The sequence below is a fragment of the Mesoplodon densirostris genome, chromosome 1, assembly GCF_025265405.1.
Source record: "Mesoplodon densirostris isolate mMesDen1 chromosome 1, mMesDen1 primary haplotype, whole genome shotgun sequence".
NCBI classification, from domain to species: domain Eukaryota; kingdom Metazoa; phylum Chordata; class Mammalia; order Artiodactyla; family Ziphiidae; genus Mesoplodon; species Mesoplodon densirostris.
This window is the reverse complement of record NC_082661.1, coordinates 143790299-143811525: the sequence shown is the minus strand read 5'-3', so window position 1 is coordinate 143811525 and position 21227 is coordinate 143790299. Positions and strand designations below refer to the sequence as shown.

Below are 21227 nucleotides of genomic sequence, written 5' to 3'. Positions count from 1 at the left end.
AGTATATTTCATTCAGTCAACAATATGGGCAAGTACATACCTACCTGTATTTACCTCATTAAGGAATATTACCAAAATCAATGAGAAGAGTATTGCTATTTTTTGAGAATGAGGTGACTAGCTTTAAAAAAAGACAAGACATTTAATTTTTCAGGGCCTTAAACGAAGGTGTAGACATTTTTATTTTTATAAATATTACCTAATTGAGATCAATTTTAAGAATACTGAGATCCTTAAGGAACTCATTTTGAAAATCACTTTCTATAAATCAGTAACTGTTGCTCTGGTTTAATGGAGTTCATATAGTAGCTTTATTAATGTCCATAAACTTTTTTAATGTTTTACTGGACTTTAAACTCATGGCCACTAACTCCCATTTTAAAAAAAAAGTCTCTAAGCTTTGGGTTATGTTAGAAAACAAATGAGAAATTAGAAAACAAATGAGAAATTATCAACATCTCCTTTTAAGAGCTAAGTAATCATTCAAGTAAGTAAGACTGTTCATTGGGAATGTTAGCAGTAGCAGCTTTAGTAGTTTTTATTGGTGACAATTGAATGTTCGTGCTAATAATTGGGGCTTCTTAGTAGAATAAGGTTCTTAAAACAGGACTTTGTTAGCAGTTGAAGTAGAGTGAAGTTTTTGTTTGGCCTTTTCTTTTTCATTCTTGCAGCCAGATTTTTTTTTTTAAATCTTTGACTTGAATCCTTAAAAGCCAGCTTGAACTGATAATTGTGTGTGTTTTTTTAAACTGCTTCCATCTTGTCCTTTCTAACAATGTTTTATGACTAATCCATTCTGAGGGAGTGTCTGGGTAAAGGTTTGGACCTTGAGTGAAAATAACTAGACTGAACGCATGAGTCACAACTGACCTATAAACAATCCCCAGGAAGTGATCTGTTTCCCAGTTTTCTCCTCCAAAGACTGGGCAGTACTGTTTCATAAACGACTAAGAGAAAATAGAAAGATAAATGTATTTTTAGTCACTGTCAGAAAGTGAATTTAAAAAATGAACACTGGAAATTTAGCTTCTTGTGGATATTTCCTGTTTGTAGTTGTATTTGACATTGTCTTTTAAGCTTTAATGTAGCATGAAGTTCGAATGAAATATGGGTAGTATTTTTAAAATTTAAACCTGTGTACGTTTCTAGCCAGCTAATATTCTTTGCTTACTTTCCTCTGCTTTTTTCATACCTTTTTACTCTCCAGAACTGCCTAAAGTTACAGAAGGTGCGTAACACCTTTTCTTCTTATTCTATTCCATAGATATTTATTACTTGACGTTGTTATGTACTGTTGGTTGCATATTTTATGAAATTGTGTGCAGGGAAAAGTATATTACTACAAAATCCATATGGTAATAAAAATCGATGATAGTATTCATTATTCACTTACAAAGGGCTCTTTTATGGAAGAGAAAATACTTCGGAAGCAGTTATGATCATTTAAACTATTTGTTTATTTTTAAATATTTACTTGTGCAAGGAGCTGTACAGAATGGTTTAGGCATTCCCTGCTCCCTAGCGGCTAAGAAGCTGTCACACATGACAGTTTAACATTTCCACAGTGACTGTTTCAAAGGACTAGGAGCTCAGCGATGCTACTGAAGGAACTTATATTTATATACTGTAATCTGTAATTGCCTGTACCAAAAGTTTTATCCCCCTCCTTTTTTTTCTGGGACATTAACTAAATCGGCCTAATTGCCATTCTTAAGAGTAAACTCTTCGTTACTTTGAATTAGGTGTTTTTTGTTCTAGGACAAATGAACATATGTCATGTCACGCTGAATGCAAGTATTCATTTTCATACAAAATAATATTTCAGACATCCAGTGTTTGTCATTTTAACATGTCATATGAGTTGATGAAAATCAGTGACTTTGTTTCGAGGTTTATTTAGGGGTAAAAATTATTTTTTTCATTTTACCTCTCTTAACCTAAAGATTTATATAAATCCCACATGCTGAGTGTATTCTCTCAAAAAACGGAACTGAGACATTTACCCAGAAAGCATCTCAGATTTGACCTCGTGGTCTTTTGTTTTGAAGCAGGAAAAGTTTAAATTTTTGTAATTTCACTCAGCCGTGTAGTTGTTGCTCTTCTTACTACAGTGTACAGTTACTGAGAAAGTTTCTATTAGCTGATCTTTAGAAATTTTATTAACACATGTGAAAATTTTTTAAACAAAGAAGTGGAAAATTCAGTTAATATTTTCAGTGCCCAAAATAAATTGTGAATTGTAGATGCATTTTTAAAATTTCAGTTGAAAGTTATTTGGAGAAAAAACAAAACAAAGACAAAAAGAAAAAAGATAACAGAAGAAAATGTTACCTGGGAAAATAAGGGAAGCAAATTGTTTTTCATGTGTCCTGAACTCATAATCATTGTTTTGTTAGAGCAACAGTCACTTCAGGTAGGGGGAAAAGGTTAGTCTTGCACACGTGCTTTGTTTCTGGTTTTGTATTTGTTTTATAGTTTGATTATGTTTTGGGAAACTGTGACTAAAACCTATTTTAACACAAGTCAATGAATTAGACTGCATGCTTTTGTTATAATAGATAATTATGTTAACACATGCGGTTCTTCATAATAATAAGGGTTTTTTTCATATATTTTGAATCATTTTTTCCTATTTTTCAGCCACTAAATGTGACCTGTGATTATAACTGACCTTACCTATAAGTACAGTGCTCTTGTCCATCCTACTTTTTTTGACTACTTTATTTTTAATTTTTACCCTCTTTAAGAATCTGTTCCAAGTGGAGAAAATCAGAGTGTGACAGGAGGTGATGAAGAAGCAGTGGATGAATACCAAGAGTTAAATGCAAGAGAAGAGCAGGATATTGAGATAATGATGGAAGGCTGTGAGTATGCAATTTCAAATGCCGAGGCCTTTGCAGAAAGGTTGTCCAGAGAGCTGCAGGTGCTAGATGGGGTAAGCCTTTCTTGTAATCTATGATTAGTGATGTGTGTGTAGTAGATTGAGGAGACTGGTGATGTTTATATTTTACTGCCTGAGCACTTAAGCCTGGGTAGTGTGACTATTGCTGTCTTTCTCTATAAGTTCATTACCAGCTGCCATCAGTCTTTCACTGTTCTTGTTCAAAAGACAACCATTCCTAATAGGCCAATGAAGGCAGTTGGCTGAGGTTCTGGATTGGGGAGCTTCTTGATTTGAAGTGATGGAAGTAAAAAGTAGCCAACCTGAAACCAACTTGAGGGTTGATTCCCCCAGCCTCTGAAACACCTCAGAATAGTTCAGTGCAAAAGAATAGCGTTTTTGTGGTTTGAAAAAAAAAAAAAAATAGGTACAGGTTAGAAAGAGAGAAATTGGGCCGAAAGAAGTGAATCATGTACCCAAAGAGAGCAAGATAGTGTGGGGAAAACAGAGAGCCAGGGGAAAAGGATGTTTGACTCCCTTGCTGAAATGTTTTGGAATAGACTCTATTCATTTGTACGCACATTTCTAAGTTTGTATCTAAATGCACATCTTTATTTACTTTTTTTTAGAAAGTAAAAAGCTGCAAGTAGCACCTCTGTTGTGAGAAAAACCTAAAATGGGAACATTTGGGGGTTTTTTTGTTTTGTTTAGACAAGGTATGCATTTAAGAAAAATCCTCAGGGCTTCCCTGGTGGCGCAGTGGTTGAGAGTCTGCCTGCTGATGCAGGGGACACGGGTTCGTGCCCCGGTCTGGGAGGATCCCACATGCCGCGGAGCGGCTGGGCCCGTGAGCCATGGCCGCTGAGCCTGCGCGTCCGGAGCCTGTGCTCCGCAACAGGAGAGGCCACGACAGTAGAGGCCCGCGTACCGCAAAAAAAAAAAAAAAAAAAAAATCCTCAGAATAAAAAATATTTAAAGACTTAAAGAATGTTAAGGTACATGAAAGATACAGAGTTATGAGATTGAACTGAGGCCCAGAGTTTACACGAACAGTCCAAGCTTACAAATCTATAAAACCCTCTGGAAGTAAAGCCTAGAAGAGACTTCAAGATGTTAAAGTAGGAATTGTCCTGGGTCAGTTCAAGCCCACCTCTGCTGCTTGATGTCAGTGGGTCTGAGCCCTGCTGCCTTTACAGTTGGGCTGCACCTATAATTGAGTTATGAATAGTGTATAATATAACACATGTGAAATTATAGCATCAACTGTACAATGATACTCTTTTAATTCCTTGTCCAAATTTTTTCCTCATATTTGTTATCTGCCTTCTTAATGTGGCTTAGTGATTTGTATTTTCTTTTCTAGTTAATATTACATCTGTGTTGCAAGTCATCATATTACTTTGCAGTTTAATTTTGGATTTGAAAGCTTCCATATTTCAGGGGATTCAGAATCAATAGTCAGAATCATTTAGAAAACATTAATAAAGGGATGGTGGTTTGTTACTGCTTTGCCTCAAAAAAAAAGTAGTCACAAATGAAAGAGAAAAGAAAGAATACCATGGAAGGAGCTATCTTATGGCAACAGGCTCTTCCACATCCTGTTAGTAAAAATCATACAACAGTTATAAGTTAGTTCCATGAATTCTTCAAAGACTGGCATACTACTGTTACCCTCTTGACTAAGGTATTAACATAGATGATTCTGCTTTTGTTTAGGGTTTTATGTAAATATTACAGAGTATAGAAAATTTTTATAGCTGATAGAGTTGGAAGGAGTAGCAGAGATGGCATAGTGTAATGCCACTTAATTTATAGAAATGAGAATATACCATTACTGATGATACATCGTGGGGCAGAGCCCTACTTGTTCAGTCTGCAGAAATATGAATACTGAGGTATGGTCCCTAACCTTGATATAAAGGAAAGTGTACTTTCCTGAAATACTGTGTAAAAAAGTGGAATGTAAACACAAAGTGATAAATTAGATGTTTAAATGTGTATGTCAACCTTTGTTACTCTGCTGTCAGAGATTTATCAATATTTCACTTTTATACCTCTTTTACACATTTGAAGAATACGAAGTATTATCTTTTTAACTTTGTAGGCCAACATCCAGTCAATCATGGCCTCCGAAAAACAAGTAAACATCCTAATGAAGTTGCTGGATGAGGCTCTAAAGGAGGTGGATCAGATTGAATTGAAACTGAGTAGTTATGAGGAAATGCTCCAAAGTGTAAAAGAACAAATGGATCAGATCTCTGAGAGCAACCACCTGATTCATCTTAGTAACACTAATAATGTAAAACTCCTATCAGAGATAGAGTTCCTTGTGGTAAGCATGATTATAAATTACCAACAACAATAAAAAAAATCTAATGATAATATGTAAAGCCCATTTGTAAACATTTTCTAATTTCTTTAGGAGAGCAAGATTTAAAAATACTGAAATTGCAAAGACCTAGTAATAGGATTGAGTAGCATCTTACCTGTAAATTTCCTGAAGAGTACATGTACAAACAGTGTATTTTTATATATTCCAGAACCACATGGACTTGGCCAAAGGTCATATAAAGGCCCTTCAGGAAGGAGATCTTGCTTCCTCCAGGGGCATCGAGGCCTGTACCAACGCCGCGGATGCCCTTCTGCAGTGCATGAATGTGGCTCTTCGACCAGGTGTGACAATAAGATCTGCCCAAGAACCTGAGACTAAGCCTGTGACTTAGTATAAAGCTTTTGACAAGAAGTGCATGGGGCAAGTGGTTTAGGGTTACATTCTTAGCTATTAAAACAAGTTTCACTTACTATCAAACATAATTCATATTAGCACTAAGAAATTGTTCATTTCAGTTCCTTCTGATTGACCATCAATGACTGGTTAACACCAGGATTTTTCTTCAGTACTGTCCATAGGACCTAGCACAAAGTAGATGACATAAGGTTTTGCTATGCCAGCAGTTCCAAAACTTGAGTTTGCATTAGAATCACCTAGAGCAGGGGTCCCCAACACCCTGGGCTGCGACTGGTACTGGTCCGTGGCCTGTTAGGTACTGGGCTACGCAGCAGGAGGTGAGCAGCGGGCGAGTGAGCGAAGCTTCATCTGCTGCTCCCCATCACGTGCATTACCACCTGAACCATCCCCGCCACCACCATCTGTGGAGAAATTGTCTTCCACGAAACTGGTCCCTGGTGCCAAAAAGGTTGGGGACCACTGACCTAGAAGGCTTACGAAAATACAGATTGCCAGGTGCCACCTCCAGAATCAGTAGATCTGGGCTGAGACCTTGGAATCCATATTTCTAACAGTTCCCAGGTGATGCTGCGGCGGGACCACACTGTGAGAACCACTGTGCTATACTGTTTTTTTCCCCTTGCCTTTCTTTTACAAAGCGTACGAATAAACCAGTAAAACTTTGGGTTCTTCAAAACTGAAATATGGATACTGTTATAAAGGTATTCATTAAACATTGAGGAACTCTTTTTACGCATTAAATAAGTCAAAAAATGTTATGATTTCAGGCCATGACATGCTTCTGGCAGTCAAACAGCAACAGCAGCGTTTCAGTGATTTGCGAGAGCATTTTGCCCGGAGACTAGCCAGTCACCTCAACAATGTTTTTGTTCAACAGGTAATTTTATTTTATTATTAATACTGACATGTTCTTGTAACCTGTTTATATATATATTAACTTAAAATTAGTATATATTAGCTTAAAATTAAATTCCCAGAAAAAATTTTAGTGTGTTTAATTGGGATCACAGTATATTCCTGCACACATTTCTTTGATTTTAATATTTTTAATATTTTTAAGTTTTAATATTTGTAAATACATCTATGAGCAAATATGTGCATATTTGCTCATAGATGTATTTGGGGCCTCAGTGGCCTCCTTAGGAAGACAGTCTAGTTCCTTTTAGCTAAAACTCCCTGAGTTTTAAATAACTATGCTTACATGTTGCATATACCATTTAGACATTCTTATTTATAAAAATAAGTCCAAACCTGTTACATGTTTACTGTTTGGCTTGTTTTATTTTTCAGTGTTTTGAATTGAGAACTAGGGCTTGATTCCATGTTTGAAGTGTTTCATTGGCTTCATGTATTTACATATATGAGAAAAATGACTCAGTTGTAAATTCCTGTTGATTTAATCTTATATAAACCCTTTGCCTGCATTTTTATATGGAAAGGGATGTTATAATTAAGGTTGTGGCAATGATAATAATGCTAATAATATTATTAAGGGTACCTTAGAGGGATTTGAATAGAAGGCATTTTAATATCTGGGCATTTTAATACATTAGGTTTCGTATATTTTTCATCTCTTTTATTTTAATAGGGTTATTGGGCAAAAAAAAATTGAGGGAAATTCTGTTCATCAAGAAATGCTGTCTGAAATACTAGATTCTTATTTTGTTTTCACTTTGTAGTATTCTAAAACAATTGTATTTACTATATTTTATTTCTGATTAGTTTACTCAGGCCCTCCTTCAACTCTATAACAGGTCCTACTTTCTTTCGGTGCCTGTGAGTACATCAACTTTGGCTCCAGCTTCTTTGATTCTTTTCTTTTTTCTGTAAAGTTTACTAAACTTAACAGCAGCAGAATCTTTATAGATTATAATTTACTGATTTAAGCTACCTGTTAACCATATTTATAGCAGTTTTTTAATGTCCCATAACAAAAAGTTTATTTAGGCCAAAAAAGCATTTAATCTCATTCTGCTTGCCTTTCTTCCTGTCATTCTGTCACTCACTCACTTTCTCCTTCATATATTTAGAAATCATTTGCCAAGTGATTAGAGATGCATACCAGCCATTTACTTGGAATAGATGAGAGGCTGATTCTGCCCTCAAGTCACTCACAGTCTAGAGAAGGGAGATATAATAGACTGATGGACTGAGGGGGGTATATGTTATGATAGTGGTACTGTGGGAGCATAAAGGAAGACCATCTAACTAAGCATGCAAGGGGGAAATTGGGGAAGACTCTCTTAACATTTTACTTGACGTGAAAAGCATCAAGAAAAAAGTAAACCTAGAAATCACATAGGAAATACTAATGCACATTTTACTTACAGTATTATTTCAATAATATCTATTTCTACACAGTTCCCTAGTTTTTAAAAATAATCCTGTTAACAGTAATATAGGCCACACTTGTAGATGGTACTGAAATTACTAGTCAGTAAACGATAATCCTTTCTGCACCCTTAATTGTTTGTTGTAACATGCTACTATTTATGATTTTGCTTCCTTGCCTTATAAACTAATGGCTTTGTTTTAAGTGAATGCTTCCGAGTTCTGAAAATCTAAAGTGTATTGTTACACGTGAGTAATGCATGTTGAAAACCAGAATGTTGCAACAACCTAGAATGTGCTGAAGAAGGTGGAGGACGACATCCCAAGTATAGAAAAGAGATTTTCTGTGTGTTAAATTTAATGCATTGTGTCACCTAGCAAAAGAGTTGGGAAACATGGGTATTTCTATTCCTGGTTGTGGGACACACTAGCTGGGAAAATTTGCTTACCGCATTATGGTTTATCTCTTTGTCAGTCACCAGATTTTTATTGCATGCCTATTTTGTACTCACTGTCATCCATATATAAGAATAAGAAATGACTCCCACCCTCAAGATGCTTGTGAGGAGGTGTTAAAAGTAATGTAGTTAAAGCTCTACAGCAGTGTATACAGAGTACCTTGGAGACATTGAAGGTTCAGTTCCAGACCACCACAATAAAGTGAATATGTCAATAAAGCAAGTCACACAAATTTTTTTGTTTCCCAGTGCATGTAAAATTTATGTTTACACTATATTGTAGCCTATTAAGTGTACAATAGCATTATGTCTAACAAAATGTACACACCTTAATTTAAAAAATACTTTATTTCTAAAAATTGCTAACCATCATCTGAGCCTTCAATGAGTCATAATATTTTTGCTGGTGAGGGGTCTTTCCTCGATGTTGACGGCACTGAGGGATCAAGGTGGTGGTTGCTGAAGTGTGGGGTGGCTATGGCAGTTTTTAAAAATAAGACAACGAAGTTTGCTGTAATGATTGACTTTTCCATTCCCAAACAATTTCTCTGGGGCATGCAATGCTGGTGATAGCATTTTACCCACAGTAGAACTTCTTTCAAAACTGGAGTCAGTCCTCTGAAATCCTGCCACTGTTTTATCAACTAAGTTTATGTAATAGCCTAAATCCGTTGTTGTCATTTCAGTAGTCTTCACAGCATCTTCACCAGGAGTAGATTCCATCTCAGGAAACCACTTTCTTTGCTCAGCCATAAGAAGCAGCTCCTCATCCATTAAAATCCATTAAGTGAGATTATAGCAATTCAGTCACATCTTCAGTCTCCGCTTATAATTCTAGTTCTCTTGCTATTTCTACCACATCTGTAGTTACTTCCTCTACTGCAGTCTTGAACCCCTCAAAGTCATTCATGAGGGTTGGAATCAGCTTCTTCTAAAACTCTTGTTAATGTTGATATTTTGATCTCATGAATCACGAATGTTCTTAATGGCATCTAGAGTGGTGAATCCTTTCCAACAGGTTTTCAGTTGTCTTTACCCAGGTCTATCAGAGGAATCACTATCTATGGCAACTGTGGCCTTACAAAATGTTATCTCTTAAATAATAATGCTTGAGGGGCTTCCCTGGTGGTGCAGTGGTTGAGAGTCCGCCTGCTGATGCAGGGGACACGGGTTCGTGCCCCGGTCCAGGAGGATCCCACATGCCGCAGAGCGGCTGGGCCTGTGAGCCACGGCCGCTGAGCCTGCGCGTCCGGAGCCTGTGCTCCACAACGGGAGAGGCCGCAACAGTGAGAGGCCCGCGTACCGCAAAAAAAGACTTGAAAGTCGAAATGACTCTTTAGTCATGGGCTGCAGAATAGAAATTGTGTTAGCAGGCATGAAAACAACATTAATCTCTTCATACATCTCCATCGGAGCTCTTGGGTGACCAGGTGCCTTGTCAGTGAGCAGCAATATTTTAAAAGGAGGTTTTTTTTCTGAGCAGTAAGTCTCAACAGTGAGCTCAAAATATTCAGTAAAATACTCATGTTGTGAGCAGATGTGCTGTCATCCAGACTTTGTTGTTCCATTTTTAGGGCACAGGCAGAGTAGATTTAGCATACTTCTTAAGGACCCTAGGATTTTCAGAATGGTAAATGAGCATTGGCTTCAACTTAAAGTCACCAGCTGCATTAGCCCCTAACAAGAGAGTCAGCCTGTGCTTTGAAGCTTTGAAGCCAGGCATTTACTTCTCCTCTCTAGCTGTGAAAGTCTTAGATAGCATCTTCTTCTAATAGAAGGCTGTTTCATCTACTTGGAAAATCTGTTGTTTAGTGTAGCCACCTTTTTTAATTAGCTAGATCTTCTGGATAACTTGCTTCAGCTTCTACATCAGCAGTTGTGCTTTACCTTGCACTTTTATGTCATGGAGATGGCTTCTTTCCTTGAACCTCATGAACCAGCCTCTACTAGCTTCAGACTTTTCTTCTGCAGTTTCCTCACCTCTCTCAGCCTTCATAGAATTGAAGAGAGTTAGGGCCTTGCTCTGGATTAGGCTTTGGCTTGTGGGAATGTTGTGGCTGGTTTGGTTTTCTTTCCAGACCCCTGAAACTTTCTCCATATCAGCAATAAGGTTGTTTTGCTTTCTAATCATTCAAGTGTTCACTCGAGTAGCACTTTTAATTTCCTTCAAGAACTTTTCCTTTGCACTCACAGCTTGGCTGTTTGATACAAGAGGCCTAGCTTTCAGCCGATCTTGGCTTTCAACATGCCTTCCTCAGTAAACTTAATCATTGGTTTAAAGTGAGAGATGTATGACTCTTCCTTTCACTTGAACACTTAGAGGCGATTATCAGAGTATTAATTGGTATACTTTCAATATTGCTGTGTCTCAAGGAATAGGGAGGCCGGAGGAGAGAAATAGGGGAATGACCAGTTGATGGAGCAGTCAGAACACACAACATTTATCAATTAAAGTTCACCATCTTATGTGGACACAGTTCATGGTGCTCCAAAACAATTACAGTAGTAACGTCAAAGATCACCGATCACAGATCATCATAACGAATATAATAATGAAAATGTTTGAAATTTTGCAAGAATTATCAAAATGTGACACAGAGACATGCAGTGAGTAAATGCTTTTAGAAAAATGGCGCCAGTACACTTGCTTGACACAGCGTTGCCATAAACCTTCAATTTGTAAAACATGCAATTTCTGCAAAGCACAGTAAAAGCAAAGCACAATAAAATGAGATACGCTTGTATATTAAATTGCTAATTGTATAGCCACATATACATAATATTCATATGTATAAGTGCTAAAGAGGTTTAATCAAAAGTGAGTTTACTGAGGATTTAAATAGTCAGATATGGCATCACAGATTAAGACAGGTCTTGAACAGAGTTCGTGCAATGCAGTTTATAGCAAATGTATAGATATAATATTATAACTACTGTACAGAAGAATCCGGTGGAAATAATCTAATGACCACAACATAACAGTGATTTAAGGGCACTGATTTCTGGTCTTTTTAAAATTCACACATCAATAAAATTAAATTTGGAGACTGACCAAGTCACCAATTTATTTTACCAAGTAAAAACCTTAAAAAAGAAATATCTCCATCTGCTTTCACTATCGTTTTATTTTTAAAATGTCATTTGGTACTAAAAGGAAAGGAAGAACATAACTTCAGACTTTCTAAATGAATATTTACCTTAATGAGAAACTGGCTCCCATCCTTTTCTTGTTTCCTTATTGCTGCAGGCCAGTGAGAACATCTTCACATTTGGGAATCACTGATTCAGAGCACACTCTCTGTATGCAACTTTCACAGTAATACTTCCACATAGCTACATTTTAATGAAACTTGAAATGTGTCTTTAATATTCACTTCTTTTTTTTTTTTTTTTTTGCGGTACGCGGGCCTCTCACTGTTGTGGCCTCTCCCGTTGCGGAGCGCAGGCTCCGGATGCGCAGGCTCAGCGGCCATGGCTCACGGGCCCAGCTGCTCCACGGCATGTGGATCTTCCCAGACCGGGGCACGAACCCGTGTCCCCTGCATCGGCAGGCGGACTCTCAACCACTGCGCCACCAAGGAAGCCCAATATTCACTTCTTACTGTAATATAAGAGTAATATTTTTAACAATTGGCAAAATTTTTTGGCTCTTTAAGATCTTTTTACATACTCAGCTTCCATTGAAATGATAGACTCTTACCCATAACTTACATATTTACTAGGGATTCATGTATCTAGAAATATATTCATCTGGGGGGATCAGACCAGTTACTCTAATTAGGATTCTGATATTGGAAGCAGGCAGTCAAATTAAGGCTAATAAAATTGAGGAAATATTTGCAAAAGGGATGTCATTGTAAAAAATTTTTTGGTTTTTTGAAAGATTTGTCTTGAAAGGATAACTGTTCTCTGCCCCTTTTCCCCCTTTGGTTCTACAGAGACCTCATGATTCTGTGCTCCACCTTTAGCAACATGATAAGACCAATTATGCACTGAGCTAAAAGTACAGCCAGGAAAAAACTGAAATTGTGGGAGGTTTTGCTATATGCTTAAATTTGGAAATTTTTCTTTCAACATATATTTACAGAAACATTATATAGCAAAATAAAACCTGTGTAATAAACCAACAATATTCAGTTCATGCCACAAAAATTGTTTCCTTAAGCATATTTCACAATCTTCTAAACATAGGTTGATGTGGTTAAAAACTTAGAAAGAACTATGATTACTTAAGATCGGTTTTCATGTTTGTTGAAACTTTGCTCATATTTTCTTTTTCCTTTAAGAAAATAAAAATAAACATGCCATAACATAGAAAGAGTTCCCAAATCTTGAAAATTTGCTCAGTATTTAACATGAATGTGTCATTTCTGTTAGAAGGTCAGTAAAGCAAAGTGATTAAGAGTATGGATGCTGGAGCCAAGTTTCCTGGATTCCAAATCCTGATTCTGCTGCCTGGGTGACCTTGGGCAAGTGAACCTCTTTGTGCCATCTTAGTTGCCCTATCAAATGAATGGGAGTAATAAAAATACCTACTTCATAGGGTTGGTGTGAGGATTAATGTGTTGTTATATGCTCAGCACTTAGAACAGTGCTTGGTTTTAGTAAAGTGTTCAAAAATAGCTAATTTTATTATAAATTCTAGGTATATGTATATGTATATATATTGTATATATACATTACATATTATATAATAATACATATTATATTATAATAATATATATTATATATACACATATATATACACACACTAATGAAAATTTATAATTCACTAAGTTCTTAGAAAATGTATTTGTCTTAGCTTAATTTGGAGAAAATCTAGTATATTGTTTTAAAATTATATTAATAATAGGGTTTTGCTATTTTTTAAATGAGGAGAAAAGTAGTCTGCAGAGTTATTATAAGGATTAGAATTTATATATATAAAGAACCTAGCACGGTAGTAGGCATTCAGTAAATTGTTATTGTTACTAATTTACTTATCTATAATAAGAAACTTTAAACAATGTCTTAATTTTAAAAATATATAAAGAATGAAATTCTTAGCACATGTTCTAGATGTGATCGTTTTCTATATTTTTAAAATTTATTTTATTTTCTTTATTTTTTTGGACGCGTCAAGTCTTAGTTACGGCACGTGAGGTCTTTGTTGAGGCATGCAGTCTCTTCATTGTGTCACGTAGGCTTCTCTCTAGTTGTGGCGTGCGGGTTTTCTCTCTCTAGTTGTGGCTTATGGGCAGCGCACATGGGCTCTGTAGTTGTGGTGTGCAGGCTCTGTAGTTGTGGCGTGCAGGCTCTGTAGTTTGTGGCACACGGGCTCTCTTGTTGAGGTGCACAAGCTCAGTAGTTGTGACACACTGGCTTAGTTGCCCAGCGGCGTGTGGGATCTTAGTTTCCCTACCAGGGACTGAACCTGCGTCCCCTGCATTGGAAGGTGGATTCTTTACCACTGGACCACGGGGGAAGTCCCTCTATATTATTGATTGAACTAAACAATTTAAGTATTTGATTTTCCTGTTTCCTGTAGGTATTTTGGAACCATTTTCTCTAAAATCTTTCTGTTAACACTAATAACATTTAATCTATCTTAATAGTAATAGTTTGAAGGTAATGATGTTCTTTATATCAGAGTGAATTTTCAAATGATGGTGATCTTTAAAATGCTGTTTGCAAAAGAAAGCTTTGAATAGTAATATATGTGAAAGATCTTTGTAAACTGTAAAATCCTCTATAAATGTTAACTCTTCCATTTTGCAGAAGTGAAGGTTTTTAATTGAAGAGCTTTCCTGGCATTAAATTAAATAATATAACTTAACATGTAATGGTCTGAGTACACAGTTGTAGAAGAACATAAACAATGATTTTGAGTCTTAAGTCATTGAGAAAAATTAATGAGGAAGATTGGGATAATGAAAAAATATCTAATATTGTTATTAATAAAGACAGAATGTTTGAAAAACATTTATAAGCTATAACAGTTTTGTCAAATGTTCTTTGCTTTTAGTGTATCTAGTTAAGACAATTTGGAGACCTTAGCAGACTTAAAACTATAATATCTATTTATGCTTAGTATCTAATATCTGTGATTTAATGGAATCCCAGTCATCCTTCTGATGTGGCCATTAGAAAACATTTCTGTAATGTAATGTTTGTATTGACCTTTGGCAATTTTTCTTTTTTGCGGTATGCGGGCCTCTCACTGTTGTGGCCTCTCCCGCTGCGTAGCACAGGTTCCAGACGCGCAGGCCCAGCGGCCATGGCTTATGGGCCCAGCCGCCCCGCAGCATGTGGGATCCTCCTGGACCGGGGCACAAACCTGCGTCCCCTGCATCGGCAGGCGGACTCCCAACCACTGCGCCACCAGGGAAGCCCTGACCTTTGGCAATTTTTGAGTCTGGTTAAAATGATTTGTTTGACATGTTTTTAAAAGAAAACAGAAGTGAGACTCAGATGTCTAAGGTTCAGATTCTAGCTTTCCTCCTGTGTGACCTGTGGAAATCACTTAACTCTTTGAGTTTCAATTTGTTCTTCAATTTTTCTATTGGATCAGATGATCTACTAGTTCTATATACTCTAAAACAAAAGTCAGGAAGCATTATCTGTCTCAGGCTGTTTGAAAACTTATTAATTTATAATGTCAAGGATGAAAAAATCATATATTTATTTGCTTAACAAATTATTGGGAAAATTAAAATTACATTATTAGTAGGGGTTATCCTGGAAAGCCCAGGTTATAGTCATCTGTAATCCTTCCTAGTTCCGAAATTCTATATCCTATATATTTTCATCTGTTGCTTTAAATATTGTAGACTCCAATGGAAATACCATAGATGTAGACAATTTGTTTTGAATGACTTCCTTATTTGCTGTGTTTCTTAATACAGTTTGTATCATGATATTTATTTGCTTAGTAAATTGTAAAATGATATGGAGAGGCAAGCTTGATTAAAACATTCATTCTCAACTCCTTTAGAAGATAAAACAAGTAGTTGATTTATCAGAGAACCATTCTTGTGTGTTTATGACTGTTTTATGGTGGTGGTGTTCAGTTCACATACACAGGATGATAAAAGAAGCCAAGTAAGTACTCAGTTCTTATTTTTCTATGTGCTGTTGGTTTTGCTTGGCCATATTTGATCACTGTTTAGAATTTTTAGTTACAACAATGTTTCTTTATACTGTCTATGATATTTATTTACTTACTTACTCATTCTAGGGCCATGATCAGAGTTCAACTCTTGCTCAGCACTCTGCTGAACTGACTTTACCTAATCATCATCCATTTCATAGAGACTTGCTCCGATATGCAAAGCTGATGGAGTGGCTAAAGAGTACCGATTATGGAAAGTATGAGGGACTAACAAAGGTATGGATTTGATGCCAATTACTGAGTATAGAGCATAATCTTTTAGAATCAAGAGGCCATGTGTTCAGTTCCCCAGGTGACATTTGAAATAATATTGTATATTCTTAGCAAAGTAGGAAATAATTGAATTTCTAAGTGCTCATTAGCCAGGGAAAACATTTATTTTATTTACTTGGGTGGAGAAGAGCTAGATTTTGAACTTCCAATATAATGTAGTTTTAGGCCATACTGTAGCCTGAAGCATCATTCAGTTTAGTTAAATGCTATAATTATTTCCTGAGTTTCTTTATATACAATATAAAAACTAGGGAGTATGAAGATGCTGTAAGTGAGACATTTGCCCTGTAAGAATCTATAATCTGTTCTTTTAAGCAAGTGCAGTGTGCCTCATTATTAAACAAACATTCCACTTTTCTAGGCACACAGAAACATGGGTATTTCTATTCCTGGTTGTGGGACAACTGGGAAGAGCAATTATAATTAAAACAATCAGCAAAAAATAAAGTGCTAAACTGGGAATGAGTTTAAATATGTGGCAGTTTAGAGAAGGGAAATCCATGACCAGAAGCCACGGGGGAAAACTTAATGGAAAACATTGGACTTGAATTGACTTTTAAGTAATGAGTGGAATTAAATTAGCCAGAAATAAGAGGAAGGGCATTCCAGGGATGAGGAGCAAGATGTGCAGACAAAAGTGGGAAAATATGCCCTTTTCCCAGGACTATAAGAAGGCAAGCCTGATTAGAGCAGAAATTCCGTATTCTGGAAGAGTGAGAAGTTAGGTTAAAGAATCTGAGCCTTGAGACCTAACAGCATTCTTCACACATGGGAAAAGCTTAGATGGGGTAAACTAATTTAGAACTTAATGTAATAAATGAAATGAAATATTGAACTGAGAATTGGACCCTGCAAGCCCGCTGGCGGCTTGTGGGGGTGCCCATCCACCTACTCTTTCTGCGTTTCTATAAGCGTGACAAGGAAGAGCTTTACCGGACCTATGATGCCTATTCCACCTTCTACCTGAATTCCAACGGCCTCATTTGTCGCCATCGCCTAGACAAACTGATGCCTTCACACTCACCCCCAACGCCCCTGAAGAAGCTGCTAGTGGGAGCCCTGGTGGCTCTGGGGCTGTCGGAGCCAGAACCCAACTTACACCTGTGTTCCAAGGGCTGATCAGGAACTGGGGCAGAGGCAGCATGGAAGACTTGCCTCGCACAAGAGGAGGAGGTGGAGGTGGCCAAAGACCTCAGGAGCCAGCTTCCTCCCCTCTTCTCTCTCCTCCTTTACTTTCCATCTCATGCTGTGTAAAGCTGCTGTGTAATTTAACTTGTAAATAATAATATCTAAGTGAATATATGAAAAAAAAAGAAAGATGATAACAGGAATAGAGAATATAAACCAAAAGAGAGAACCCAAAGACAAGGGACGGGATGATGCCAAAGTTGCTAGACTTGGAGATTAGAAGAACAGTGGTATATACCACTGACTGAATATCAGCAAGTGGACAAGAGTCATTCATATATTCATTAAGCAAATGAATTGAGCACCTGTTATGTGCTAACACTGTGGTAAGTGCTAGAGATGCAGCACTGAAGGAAGTAGGTGAACACTTGCCTGTTCGGAGTGCATATGCTGGTGGAGAAGGACTGACACAAAGGTCAGTTGTATAGCTTGTTGGAAGGTACTCCTGAGGACTCTAGAGAAAATAAAGCAGGGAATGCCAGGACGTCAGAAAGGTTTGCATTTCAAAAAGGATGGTCAGAGAAGGTGTCATGAGAAGGTGACATTTGAGCACAGATTTTAAAAATGAGGGGTGAGCAGCGGGAGTTTCTAGGGAAAGCTTTCCTGCCACAGTGCAAGTGCCCCAAGGCAAGAGCAACCTGGAGCACTTGAGGAGTGCGAGGAGGCCAGTGTAGTTGGAGCACAGCAAGCCAGGTTCAGGATTAGAAGGGCAGGTGGGAGAGGTAAGGTGGGTGTGGCAGGGCAGATCTGGAAGAGACTGCACCATTGTAAGGATTTGGCTTTTACTTTGAGGGAGATAGGGGAGTGGTGTTGGTGGGCTTTGAGTAGAGGAATGACACGATCTGACTTAGATACATGGCCATCGTAGCAGGAACCCATGGGTTCAGTACTCTACTGTTGTGTGTTGTTTTGTTTTGATTCAGCAGAATTCTGATTTGGAGATAGCTTAAAGAAAAATATTTGCATTACTGGAATCTTTGCCTTTCGAAGTTTTAAGAGGATTAATATTTTGGATAATTAAACATGGTTACATCTCCTTAAGAGTTCTGTGCCAACAAGTGCTTTGTCCCCTAGTGAGTATTCAAATGAGTAAAATACTCAATAAGCTTTTTTGCCTAATTGTGTTCTCAGTGAGTATTATTGCCCTATCTTTATATATAATGTATTCATGAATGTAATTTAAAGTGAAGAAACATGACGATAGCCAATCTAGCACTAAATTATGGAATCATTCTCTGCTCACACAACATTTTCAACTGACAATATTAATGTGCTTTTTTAAATGAAATTGACTTATTTCCCAGGAATATTACTTGATCCTGTGTTTTGAATTTTGACAGACCATGTATTTTATGCCTCATAATCTAATTTGGTAGCTGAAGTGTTTTCATAAACAGGATTTTATTAAAAAGAAGGAAGAAAGGAATGAAAGAAGGAAACAGACTAAACCAGTGTTTCTTTAGTAAGAAATGATAATTAAATCCAGGTACTATTTGCACTTGGTTGGGTGTACACAGCTCACACTTTCTGGCAGGACCAGGAAATGCCTGTTTTAAATTCTTGAAGGATAAGAATCACTAGACCCTGCCCCAACTCTACTTATGGCTGAATCTAAGCAAAGCCCTGATTTTTGGTATACATAATTAGAGCTTAAGGAAAATAGAGGTGCCTTGGTCATGTAATGAGCTCTGCTGTCAGAGTCCTTCCTCGCCAACTGTGGCCCTGGGTTATGCATGTAGGGCAATTCATAATGGAGATGGTCCATCCATGCTTAGGTAGGAAATGAGCTTTCCTCTCCTAATAGCCCCCTGAGGTTGGCAGTCAGTCTTGAAGATTGCTCAGACATCTTCTCTTAACCTCAGTTTTACGTTTGTGGAATTTTTGTGTAAAGAGAAAGTAAAACATGGAGATATCTGTAAGGCTCTACAGTCAGCACAAAATAAAGTTGAAAACACTGCCTGAAATAACAATATTTATACTCATAATAGTTAAATTTTAAGTAAGGTGCTGTATACAAGGTGCTAAGAAGAATACGTACTCACAGTGAGAGATATCTGTCAGAATTTGGTAAATGAATGAACTGAGATGTGGCCTTTCCCACCAGTGAATTCTGTTGAGGACCTGGGGGAAGCTATTCAGTCATTTGAATTGCATTGAAAACGAAGATGATTTTCAGTAGTCTGCTCAAATCACTGTTTTCAAAATACCAAAATAGCTGTTTTGAAACTGTTTAAATTGCTTGGGTCATAATGTGCTCTTTAAACAATTTGGGTATTGGAATGCAGTCTGTAATATTGAGTGATTTGAGTAGAAATCACTAATGAAGATTTTATGAATTGTAAGAAGCTAATCTCCCACTTGTCAGTCCTTTACAATGATTTGCAGTGTTCAATATTTTTATGAGAACTTAAACTTGAAAAAATGAGATGCTGAAAAGGTGAAACAGCCCAATGAAATAGGAATAATTTTAGGGTATATTTTAATTTATATTTCCTTTTAAAGTTACACAAAGATCACAGGAAAGAAGTTCCTGTTTGACTAATTTTCTTACAGAGACTGTGGGAATGTATATGGCCTACAGATCGAAAAAAGCAGGATCTATATTATGTTTTATCCAAAAATTGTTTTATAAGGATATATCTATAAAATATCTAAAAAAAAAATCAGTGGTGGACTATGAATCAGTATACACATATTTAAATAATGTATACCTTTGAAAGGTGCATCTGATGTTTAAAGCAAAGTAAACCTTCTCTAAAACTGGGTATGTTAATTTGAAGAAGTTGAAGCATAGATTCCATAATAAATTTAAAAGAATAGCCAGGTACAGCAGTTTTTCTGCTGTAGATTTATTTAAATTTAGTGAAACTCTACATATGGCATTTAACTTAGGACTTGGAAAAATACATGGTCTCCCACTGTTGAAGAACCTTTCGTAAGGGTATAAGATGTTTTTACGTGATCATAAGCAAATATGATGAAGAAATGAGTTTGCATGTTAAATAATAATTTTTTTCATTTGAACTAGAATAAATTAAATTTTCTTTTTAAAAAATAAATTATTTAATTATGAAAACTGTAAGATGTATTAATTAAATTCTTGTTGAAAGTAACCTATTTGGGGGTAATGTAATACCCCATGCTGGCAAGGTATGGTAAAACTCAGTGTACTCCTTCATTGCCATTGACACTGTCTATTGGTATAATCGTTTTTAAAGCAACATGGCAGTATGGAGGAAGAGTTATAAAGATTTCCTTATTCTTTGGCACTGTAATTCCACCCTTAGGAAATTATTCCAAGGAAATAATTCATTAGAGATGAAAAACTTATTGTAACATTGTCTATCATAGCAAAACATTGAAACCACTTAAGTGGCCTGTATTAGGAGATTGGTTTACTAAATTGTGGCACATCAACAAAGCGTAATACTGTGCAATCATTAGAGTGTGAGACTGGAGAAACATAATTGCTGTAACCCAAATACCCTATACAGTATGATTACAATTATATTTAAAATACGTGAAAGGTAATACGTAAAAATGAAAATGTAAGTGTGATTATGTTCAACTTCGTATTTTTGTAAATTCTTAATGTTATGTGTTTAATTTTTTTAAAGGACGGAAAATAGCCTTCTTTTTATATCCTATGAAATGCATCAAAATTTTAAGAGCACATGTAGAGAAAAAACGTAGGGACACCAAGTGGGGAAAGCCAGGGTTGCGGGGGTATGAATTGGGAGATCAGGATTGACATATATACACTAATACGTATTACTAAGAACCTGCTATATTAAAAAAAAATAAAATAAAATTCAAAAAAAAATTTTAAGACCACAAAATTCAAAACAAGCACAAAGGACTTGGGGGGGAGGTTGGAAAATGGAAATTGTTATGTTTGTTTTATTAATAAGAAGTACGTGTTACTTTTCTTTTTAAGAATTACATGGATTATTTATCACGACTCTATGAGAGAGAAATTAAAGATTTCTTTGAAGTTGCAAAGATCAAGATGACTGGCACAACTAAAGAAAGCAAGAAGTTTGGTAAGCTTAGGCACCTCAGTCCCTTGTTTTCTATTCTATTAAAAATGGTTTTATTTTTATTTATGACATAATTCTGAGACTTTTTAGGCAAAGTGGAAGGAGATACAGTAGAATTAATGAAAGAGTAAATCTAATGCATTGGTTTAATTTATAA

General features: G+C 36.5%; 1 protein-coding gene across 2 annotated transcripts in view; it reads left to right on the top strand.

Moving 5' to 3' along the window:
• EXOC1 (exocyst complex component 1) overlaps window positions 1-21227 on the top strand; it is a 64818-nt gene that overhangs the window by 18722 nt on the left and 24869 nt on the right. For both annotated transcript variants that reach the window (XM_060109412.1, XM_060109421.1), the window contains exons 5-10: window positions 2748-2935; window positions 4986-5213; window positions 5422-5554; window positions 6398-6507; window positions 15636-15785; window positions 20968-21073. In XM_060109412.1, coding sequence (XP_059965395.1) covers window positions 2748-2935; window positions 4986-5213; window positions 5422-5554; window positions 6398-6507; window positions 15636-15785; window positions 20968-21073 — 915 coding nt within the window. The remainder of the gene's footprint in view (window positions 1-2747; window positions 2936-4985; window positions 5214-5421; window positions 5555-6397; window positions 6508-15635; window positions 15786-20967; window positions 21074-21227) is intronic.